Source organism: Lactuca virosa, chromosome 9 (genome assembly GCF_052849685.1).
Source record: "Lactuca virosa cultivar CGN04683 chromosome 9, Lactuca_virosa_CGN04683_v6, whole genome shotgun sequence".
In the NCBI taxonomy this organism is placed as follows: domain Eukaryota; kingdom Viridiplantae; phylum Streptophyta; class Magnoliopsida; order Asterales; family Asteraceae; genus Lactuca; species Lactuca virosa.
The window spans coordinates 274,886,239-274,897,470 of NC_136434.1; the positions used below are offsets into that span (position 1 = coordinate 274,886,239).

The 11,232-nt window shown below is 30.5% G+C and overlaps 1 protein-coding gene across 1 annotated transcript; it reads left to right on the plus strand.

Annotated features, from left to right (window-relative positions):
- The first annotated feature begins 735 nt into the window (after window positions 1-735).
- Window positions 736-4,848, plus strand: LOC145140740 (uncharacterized). The gene is made up of 5 exons (XM_079074141.1): window positions 736-1,042; window positions 1,126-1,197; window positions 1,664-1,746; window positions 3,192-3,394; window positions 4,627-4,848. The coding sequence occupies exons 1-5, from the start codon at window positions 813-815 to the stop codon at window positions 4,714-4,716; spliced, it is 678 nt and encodes a 225-aa protein (XP_078930267.1). The 5' UTR covers window positions 736-812; the 3' UTR covers window positions 4,717-4,848.
- Window positions 4,849-11,232: the final 6,384 nt, after the last annotated feature.

Genomic DNA, 11,232 nt, shown 5'->3' on the forward strand with positions numbered 1-11,232 from the left:
AAAAATGAAAAGAGACGGTTCAATCATTAATTCCTTTTTGGCTTAAAATCATTAAAATAACAACTAATAATGACCAGTTTGTTGGTTATGTTACTTATTTTTTTTAATTGTATTTGATAGTCTTTTTATTATGTTCCTATTACATGATTAGAATATATTTCGGTTATGTTACTTATTTTTAATTGTACTTGATAGTCTTCTTATTATGTTCTCATTACATGATTAAAATATATTTTAACCAAATAATGATATTGAATCCTACATATCATCTAATATAACATTTAATATTACAGAATTTTATTCATTCATGTTTAGTTGGCAATGATAGTATGTCCACCCGGTCACAAATAAGAGATGCACTCTAATGATGTCATGAAAACCCATAAATGGTTTTATAACCTATTAAATATAATTAAAAAGTAATTAAATTAAATAACAATTTATGTATTACTAATTATTATTTTATATCATTAACCTTTTTTTCAACCCAACAAACCTTTTGCCCTCTTATCCAATATCTTTTTGCTCCAATGACAAAAAAGAAAAGAAATAAAATTCTTTCAACATATTTTTCAAGTAATAAAAACGTTTTTAAAAGTTTTATTATGGTCAACGAGGATAGTCTTATTAAGCCACCCGTATTTTTATATAATATCCGCGTATAATATCATCCACCTACCCTTGTCCTCGCTTCATGCTTTCAGATCTGAAATACGCATTTATTTTCACGTTTCCTTTGTCATTTTCATCATCCCCATATATTATTTATTGAAACTTCAAACACAAAAAAATTAACAAATTATTTCATTTCAATGGCTTCAACTTCTTTTCTTACTTGTAGTTTGAGTAGCTTTCCGAAGGTTTCATGTCAAAGGTTTGATCCACTCTCGTCCTCCTCCACCACCACCACCACCACTGTAACCGCCAGCTCTCGGTTGTCCCTTGAAAGATCGGTGGTGGCTGGTGGGCGTGTTTCACTAGCTAACCGGAGGTATCTTAGCTCCGGCCACCGGACATCTCAACATGACAAGAGATCAAAGATGTAAGTGGTTTTATACTAATTAATGATATTGAGTTTCTTTTATTATTTTCTATTATATGGTTAAATCTTTACATCTTATTCAGGGAGTTCGTAGTCTATAGTGCTGACCAAGTTGCAGATCTCCTGCCTTTTGGAATTCATCTCCCTGAAAATTGGTTAGTTTTTTTCTTAATTAAATTGAAGATTTACATTTTATTTATGGGTTTTTATTAGATCTCAAAATGCATGGATCCACCAAAAGAGTCAATGAAACTATATTATATAAAGTGAAATGCATATTTATATAGTATTTTAAATTTAAATTTGTCCTTAATATAAACAATTAAGTGTTTTTATAGAAAAAAGTTTAACATATGATTACATAAACTAGGAATGGATATTAAACATTATGATACAAATAAACATAAACCAATGTGATGAAATAATTAGTTCTGATATACAATATTCCGTAGAGCCTAATTAACTTATGTTTATGCATTTTATCCTAAAAAAAAAAACTACTTTATTACATAAAAACAAAATTCTAAACCTTATTACATAAAAACACATTTTGTAAGGAAGATAAGTTTAGCATATTGATCAACAACTAAGTATTTTGAAACAAGTGTGCATATTTTGTAGGCCAGCATGGATCCCAGGAGTTGTATTGGCTGTGGTGGTTCCATTTTTCACAAATAAATGGGGCCCATTTTCAAAATTCAAAGGTAATCCACTATTCCACTTCCTTATGGAAAAACCTTTATTTTGTTCCGATCCAAACCAGCCAACCAGGCATTTTTTTAGTAGAGTAAGGTCATTTTAGTAAAGGGGTAATACTGATTTTAGTAAATAAATTGTTTTGCTTGTTTTTAAATTGATAATACAGGTATTTAAATTTATAAAAGTTAATTAATTCATGTTTTCTTATGTTAATTAATTCAGTTTTTCTTATGTTAATTTAATAATTTCATATATCATTTTCTTTCCAATTTACATTTTTGACAAGTATTTTAAATTTTGTTACCAATTTAATTTGAGCATATATTTTATTAAGAATTTGTCCCAAATTTAGTTTAATTTACAAATTTATTTTTATACAACTTTTTAAAGATTTTTTTTTACATCCTTTATTTAGATTTTTTCTTACATTTTTTAACATGTTTCATAAATCTTTTTACAACGTTTAAAGAAAAATATAGTAATTATGATAATTGTTTACAAAAAAGAAGATATAGACTTGTTTTACATTTTCAATGAAATTTTAAACTTATGTTATAAGTTTTAAAACATTTTCAAACAACTTTAATACAACTTATTTTAAACAAAGTATTTGGTAATGTTTTTAATTTTTCTTAAAACTTTTTAATTTTCTTTTACATTTTCATACAACTTTTTTTTATAACTTTCAATATAATCATTTTTAAACTTTTTTTACAACATTTCATAGAGTTTTTTTATAACCTTTTCTATATTTTTTATAACATTTAAAAATATTTTCATTAAAGATAAGTCGTACGAAAATATAAAAAAATTATAAATGTAAACAAATTTAGAACGTTGTAGTATAAACTATAAAAAAAGTTACAAACTTTTAGTTAAACCATATAAAATTTTTTTAACTTTTCTAAAAACATTTACAAAATATTTTTGTTTAAAAGCATCTGTATTATAGTTGTACGAGAATTTAAAATAATTTAAAAAGTTATAACTCAAATTTAAAACATTGAATTTAATATATAAAATAAACTTGTAAATTTTTTAATAAATGAGTATAACAAGTACTATTTTTTCAATTAAAAATAAAAAAAATAAAAAAAAAACTTAAAAGAATCTTCTCAAACAATATTAAAAAGTTGTAGCCAAATAACAAAATTTATGTTCTGACCAAATTCCTAACAAAATTTAAAATCAACGCTAAAAATATAAAATTTGAAAGATGAGTAAACTGTTCAACCTATGGTAACAGTGGTAGCAGGTAAACATAAAGAAACATGAAATAATCTCAAATTCAAATCTGGCCAAACTGGTTTAAACTTTAAGCTCGTGATTGAAGATAGCATATGGTTTGATTTTTGGTTCTTATTATATCATAGTTATAATGTACGTATCATTTTAAAAAGAAATTTTATAGTAACATATTAAAAAGAATTATAAAATATTGGATGAGCAGAGGAACTCGACAAAGTAGAGGAGGCGGTGGATAATGTGGCGGATAGGGTGGATGAGATCGCGGAGAAGGTGGAAGAGTTTGTCGGCGATATCGCTGATGATCTTCCCGAAGGTAGTCAACTTAGACAGTCATTGGAAAAAGTCGAAAAAGTTGCTGATACCATCGGAGACAAAGCTAAAATGGTTTCGGATCTAGTCGACAAGGTTAGTTATATCGAATTCGTTTAACAAATTTAATTAGTAATTATTGAGATAAAACTTATATTCGGTAGTTTGCTAAATTAAACAACAATGTTTAACTAATTTGATAAAAAAATGTACATAGAATAAATACCTTAACTAGCCGGTTATACATGGTTGTTTATTTTTCTACGACTATCCGTGACTTAATCCGAACATAATACTTTAAGCAGGTTAAGTCAAAAAGTATGGCTTAAAATATTTTAGATTCTAATTATGAATGTATTTTAGGTTGTCTTCATGGAGTGATTCAATCTTTGATATTAGATGTTTCATTAACAAGGACACCCTGACCCCTTTTAAAATCCAACATGCATTGGAGAGTGCACTTCTTAGTAGCATTGTGCAGGATATAGAAGTACACTTCGAGATAATTGTTAGAAAAAAATAAGTTTTTGAGTATCTACGAGCACCACATGCTTAGGATTTTCTTCTAGATATTCCTATTTATGGTCTAGGCAAACATATGTCGGTACGTGTGTATCATGTTATCCTTAAGTATCGTTCATAATTCCATTAATTTTTCTGATTGATGAGACATGTCTAGTTTATCGTAAGGCATGATTTGACTCGTTTTAGGAAATTGAAATATATCTTAAAGAGTTCCCAAGTTTTAGGTTTTGACACAATATATGTGGTAAGATCCTCTATGTATTTAGGGACGTTGACATTTGCACTAAAACAGAAGAACCTATAAACATCATGACTGACATGTTGGAAGGAAGATTAAAATACACGCATGCCGATATTTTTTTTATTATAAATAGGACATAAAAATACATCTATGCATGCGTTTCCCTACTCGCGAACATACGGAGAGAGACTTTCATAACCATGGTATGTTTAAATAAAAATAATTATATTTTTTCGGTTTTGATTAGTTTCTTTATGAAAAAAAATGAACCAAACCAAAAATACCAAAAATTATGTCATTTAATGTATAGATACGTGTGATTTATCTAAAAAAACATTGTGTTTTTAAATAAAATGATTAAAATGTAGTGTTTCTTAAAAATCTGTATATTATATTTTGAAATATCTGTTTATTATAATAAAAATGTATTATAATATACAAATAGATAAACAATTATTATTTTTATTGTTAAATATCATAATCGAATACATTATTGTGTCAGACAAGTGTTTAAAATAAACAGTTATAAGATAAAAGTTTATTGTGATGAACAATTTTGCAGATGGATGAAATGGAAGCCAAATTGGAGAATATCATGGATAAAGCCAAGGAGAAACAGAATACTACGCCTACGAAAACCGAGCCACAATAGTTGAATATCGGCAATAGAGGTCGATAACATAAGCATATATATTAGGCTTAGGAAAAAGATTATGCTTTTTTGTTTCGTTTTACTTTGTAATATTTATCAAGTTGATTCAAAATATATATTCTCAAGTTGCAATTTTGCTTTAGTAAAATATTAAGTATGGTTTTCCAAATTCCATGAGCAGAACAAGATAAATTAATATTGCTCTCTGTATGCACCGCTTAGTACACCAAACATATTACACCATAAAGAACACCTGATCAATGTAAATTCAAATATTGCTCAAATTAGGAAGCTAACAGCGTATTTCGAATCAAACAATTACAAGATAACTTTTTTGATTGAAAAATGATAAATATGTGAGTATGTGACTCTATCAAACCAAACAAACTGAACATGGAATCTATAAATTAAGGGTGAACAAAAACCGAACCGAAAATATAAAAAGAAAAAGAAAACGAAAAAACCAAAACCGAAACAAAAGTCGATGGTACTGTTTCTATTTTTGCAAAAATTGAATGTTTTCGCTGCAGTCTGGTTTTTAATTTTGCAATAACAGCAAAAACCAAACCACACTTATTTGTGTATAAATTCCTTATAAATATGTTTAATACGCATACTAGGTTATAACCCGTGGAATCCATTGTTTACAGAGTAAAATAACATATAGACTATAAGAATAATAATCATTAATTATATTGACGTTGACATACTTTGATAAAAATATACAACTTTTCATAAAACCATAAGAAATAAAAATCAGTTCATTCATAATCAAGAACGTTAAGATTTGTGTTATACGATGTCTTAGAATGGAAAAACAAAATATCCTAATAAAACAAAATATCCTAATAGCTTGGATTTTTAAAATTAGTTTTAAACTTAAAATATAATATTATCAGATAGTCTAAGTAAAACTTAAGAATCGTAAAAGACATAAAAATTACAATGTTTTAATGTTGTAACTGAAACATAATATTTTCAAAACAGAAGTTTTTTTTAATAATTTGGTTCTCATTTCAACGTTTCATATCAATTTTGGTTCTTAATTGAGGTTCCATAGACCAAAATTGAAGTCTTGAAATGAGGATGTCAATGTATACCATTTTGTTGATTAGCAATTTTATGTAATAGTTAAAGTATTACGCCTTTTTTACCGTTTAAAAATAGGTAGATTACAAGAAATATCAATATACTTTAGTCCTTTTACAAACATAGAAATTATACTTTTTATTTCCTTACCCTTAAGAGCAATGTAATTCAATGGTTTTACCTACGATGACACTACGCTGTTATTAGAGGTAAAGATTATCAAAATGTAAGTGTGTTATGGATGAAAGATAAAGTGCATTGCCCATATTGGTTAAAGTACGTTGCTAATCTCTATAGTATTTCCTTTAAAAACATTTTTCTCAGTTATCAAAATTAAATGAAAAAAAAAGACTAAGACACCAATTTATCAAATTAGGTTCAAAAACCTATCGTTGCTCGCATCCAATGCATTAAATCTTTTGTTCGTCGGCTCAAGCTTTGTCGGCTCTCCACATGTCTGATCACCTATTCAAGTTAACCAAATCTTATCAAGGTCAATGGGAATAAACTACCAAAACGATAAAGATAATTAAAGAACCAAAAGATTAAATATCAACCTTTCTTGAAGCAAACTCTATATTTGTAACTGCAGCAAGACATATACCATCCGAATTCCAACATAAATTAACAATTTATCCTACAAAAATAAGAAACAATATTTTATCATAAGCCCATTCTTTTATCCTATCAAAGTATAAAATGTTATAACATTCTAGACATCATATCCTAAGTCAAAAGAAAAAGTGGTTTTAATAATTGTAATCGTAGACATTATCTATGCCTATCTTTTAATCAAGGTTGTAAAAAACGTTCAACGGTAGCTAGTCGGTGGAATTGGGTTAAGGGATTAATCGGTTAGGCGCAAATTAATTGTGAACTATTAATTGCTAATTTGTTGAATATACAAAAAAATAAATATGACTAATATCATATCAAATTTTATAAATACCACTAATATCATAAAAAAGTTGGTAAATATGATTAAAACAACACTAATCATACCTCAAATAGTTTCTATTAAGATACAACTTATTTAAAGTGTTAAAATTTCATCGTTTTATACTGTTTCACTCATCATGTATGCAGAGATTAATCGCTAGGTGCCCTCTAGTCGGTCGAGTAGTGCCTAGGGATTAATCGAGACTTAGACGGGATTTTTACAACAGTGCTTTTAATATATATATATATATATATATATATATATATATATATATATATATATATATATATATATATATATAAAATTTTGAATCTTGATGCCTTAGACCCGTTCCTATATTAGAAAACTCACCTCAAATGTCGGATGATAGCTGAAATGTCTCTGTCCCGGAATCTGTTGGATTAGGTGTCTAAGCCCATAACTATAATTCGTATGTACTTGACCCGAGAGTAGCGTGGTCCTTTTGGGTTGCCTTCACCAGAACAATCTGATAGGATGGACATTTGAGAAAGATGTTATTTATGATTTATTAATATATTACAAGTATAATATATTAATATGAAATAATGTTATTTAATTTGTATTGATCAAGAATTAATTTAGTGATCAAAAGAGACTAATTAAATTAACGGTGACTGATTATGTAAATCAATGATATATATTGATCCATGATGGGCTAAGTTTATGTAAGTTTCCATGAAGAGTTAGCCCACATGAGATATGAATCATAACCCAAAGTGTATGGATTAGGGTTTACCCATGACTCTTGGATTCCTACACTATATATATATATATATATATATATATATATATATATATATATATATATATATATGACCCCATGACATAAATAGGTTACCCTTGTGTTCTTAGAGTTCATAGATTCGATTTTAGTGCATTAGAACCTCTCTCTCAAGTCTTCCAATTGTTGGTGGTGTTTGTGACTTATTAGAGGCATCACACTTGAGGTCCTAAGCTCTTGAAAGGCCAAATTCAACAAGCAACAACAAGAGGTAATCTTCTAACTAGATTATTTTATTTATATATCACATTTGTTTGCTAGTTAGGCTCCATGCTTTGGAAAAACAATATTGCATGTATATGTAGAGAAAATTTAGATCCAAAGCATCTAGGGTTGTATGTGCACCATAGGAGTGTTATAGTGCTTAAGACCCATCAGTGGTATCAGAGCCTAGAGTGTTTTCTCTAATATTGATGCATTGGTAATTGTTCAAAGCAAGAAAATCATTTTCTTTGGAATCTGACTGATGACCACCACGTGGTCAATTTGACCACGACATGGTAACTGTTAAGTGGACGTTTTTTTGTTTTTTTGGCCATGTTTTGGATGAGAATCATTATCACAAACTATTTTGACAATTAAAAAAATCGTTTTTGTTATGGTAGTGACTTTACTCATCCAATCAAAAGATAATTGTCAAAATTACTTGTAAATTGTTGATTTGATATTATCTTGCTTTATGAGTTTGGTTAGATCAATTCTATATTAAATGATAATTTTATTTGTTAAAATTGATCTAAATGTTTTTTAATGACTTCCATAAATTGTCCTCAAGTTATGGAACATGAAAAGTCTCATCCATTAAAATGACATTAAACTCATAAGTTATGGAAATGAAGAGTTTCAAAACTTGCCCTCAAGTTTTTGAATTTGTAAAGTCTCACCAATGAAACATTTAATTCCAAACCCTAGAATTTTAAAAGTTAAAATTCAACCCTTATATTATTATAATATTATAACTTTAATAATTATATATATGTATAAGACAAGTCAGTCTTACCGTTAGTAGGCCTTATTCACGAAGCCGGTCTATAAGGGGGTATAAGGCTACTGCCTATAAAATGGTGGTTTAATGGGTGTCCGCTCTCACCCACCGCTTCCTTGACTGGTGGAGGGTCGTTAGCCAAACGGGTAGGATAGGACATTAATTATCGTTAAAAGTATAATGATAATTATAAAGTAACTAAATATTTTATTAAATTCCCAATCTTAGTTACTTTAGGAAAAATGTGAAAATGATGCTATTCCATGAAATTGCACTTTGCACCTTGCCAAGTCATTAATGGAGTGTATGTGGTTAACCGACACATTAACTTGGACTAGTAAGGGTGGCAAAGGGTAGCTTGATGTTTGTCATAGATCAATGGAGCGTGTGTGGTTAACCGGCACATTGATTAGGTGATAAATGACATCGAGTGTACCAAACACATTTCCATGGTTATTCACACCTTGTTTGTGATCCTCGGTATCCCAGTCACAAACTTGAAGGGCATAATCGAGATTTAAACATGCCATTGAAAAGTTCAATGAATCTCAAAGGAATCTAGGAATTTCAATCCAATTAAAACTTAATAATCAATTTCATTTTTATTGGTGGAAATTGGTATATCGTCATTTACCTACCTTCAAATATTTTGCAATTGGATTACGGCATCCCACTTCCGAATCGTAAAATTGTGTTGGGTCCTTGCCTTAATATTTCATTTGGGTGTTATATTAAGGATTCTTATCTAATCTAAACTTTGTTTTTCCTTTTCAGATGTCTTCCAAAACCGCTTCTGGCTACAACCCTTCTAGCTCTTTCTCCCTCATAAACTTGTGTGGGAGAGTCATCTTTGATGGTCCGTACTTTAATAACTAGATTCGGAACATTAGGATGGTCACTCGCTACGAGCACAAGGAATATATCCTCGACAAAGAGCTAAAGGAGATTGATGAGTCCACTGCTACTCCTGAGGAGATTGCTGAGTATAGGACTCGTGAGAAGGACGCCACGAAGGTGTCTTGTATCATGTTGGCCAGTATGTCGCCTAAACTCCAAAAGTCCTATGAGGACTTTTACCCTTTCGAGATGCACCAAGACTTGATGGAAAGATACCATCAAAGTGCTCGTCACATAAGGTATGAAATCATTGCCTCCATGATTACAACAAAGATGAAGGATGGAGAGTCCATCACGCACCACTTGCAGAAAATGCAAAGGTTTGTGGACCGCTTGCTGAAGTTGAATGTGAACTTCGATGAAGAGTTGGTCATTGATATTATCCTACACTTATTGCCTCCTTGTTATGATAAATTTTGTATGACTTATCATATAAACAAGGAGGAGGTCACTCTTAGCAAGCTTCAAGGCCTTTTGAGGACTACTGAAAGTAGTCTCAAAGGTAAATCTGTTGTATATACTTCTACTCCTACTGCTTCTGTCCCAGTCCTGGCAATTGGGCATGGGAAAGGGAAGAAGAGGAAGGCCCATTCTAAGAGCCACAAGGGAAAGTCTCATGATGTATCCTCTTCTAGTGGGACCAAAGTTGATCCTGCTAATCCCTCTACCAATCCGAAAGAAGCAGAGTGTTTCTATTGTCATGATAAAGGGCACTAGAAGCGAAGCTGCCCCAAATACTTGCAGGATGTTAAGGATAGGAAGGTTAAGCCCACCCATGCAGGTATTTATACTATTCCATCTAATAACTCATCACATTCTTGTTCTTGGGTCCTTGATACAAGTTGTGGTATTCATATTTGTTATGATATGAAGGGACTAAAAAGAAGTAGGGTTGTGGAGCACGAGAAGATGAGCTTGATCATGGGGAATAGGAAAATGTCGCCTGTCACCAAGATTGGAGTTTATTCTTTATTCCTTAGTAATGGGTTAGAATTAGATTTTAATAATTGTTGCTACTCGTACGATACGACGAGAAACATTATTTCCTTTCATAGTTTGTACAGACAAGGTTTTAGATTTTCATTTGATAATGAAATTGGTTCTATTAATGCCTTTTATAATGGTGCATTTTATTTTAAAGCATTGCCTTGTAATGGTGTATATGAAACCGTGATGGTTGTAGACAAATTTAGGAAATAATGTGTTGCACATTGATTCTTCCAATAGTTTGGATAAGGAATCCTTGTGGCATTGTCGTCTTGGACATGTCAACAAGAAGTGCATAGGACAACTCCAAAAGGCTGGAGTCTTGGAGTCATTCGACTTACGGTCGGATGACACTTGCGAATCTTGTTTGCTTGAAAAGATGACCAAGTCACCCTTCACTGGTACTTGTGAAACGGGTGAAGGTTTGTTGGATCTCATACACATCAATATGTGTGGACCCTTCAGAACCGCCACAAGGGATGCTAACCGCTTCTATGTGACTTTTACTGATGATTACAACAGATATGGCTATGTCTACTTAATCAAGCATAAGTCAGAAACCTTTGAAAAGTTCAAAGAGTTTAAACAAGAAGTGGAGAATCAGCTGGGCAGGAATGTAAAGATGCTCTGATCCGATTGAGGTGGTGAGTATCTTAGTATCGATTTCCTAGACTATCTTAAGGAATGTGGAATTTTTTCACAATTGACGCCACCTAGGACACCATAGCTTAATGGTGTAGCTGAGAGGCGCAATCGAACCTTGTTGGACATGGTTCGTTCCATGATGAGTCGAGCTTTGTTACCAATCTCATTCTG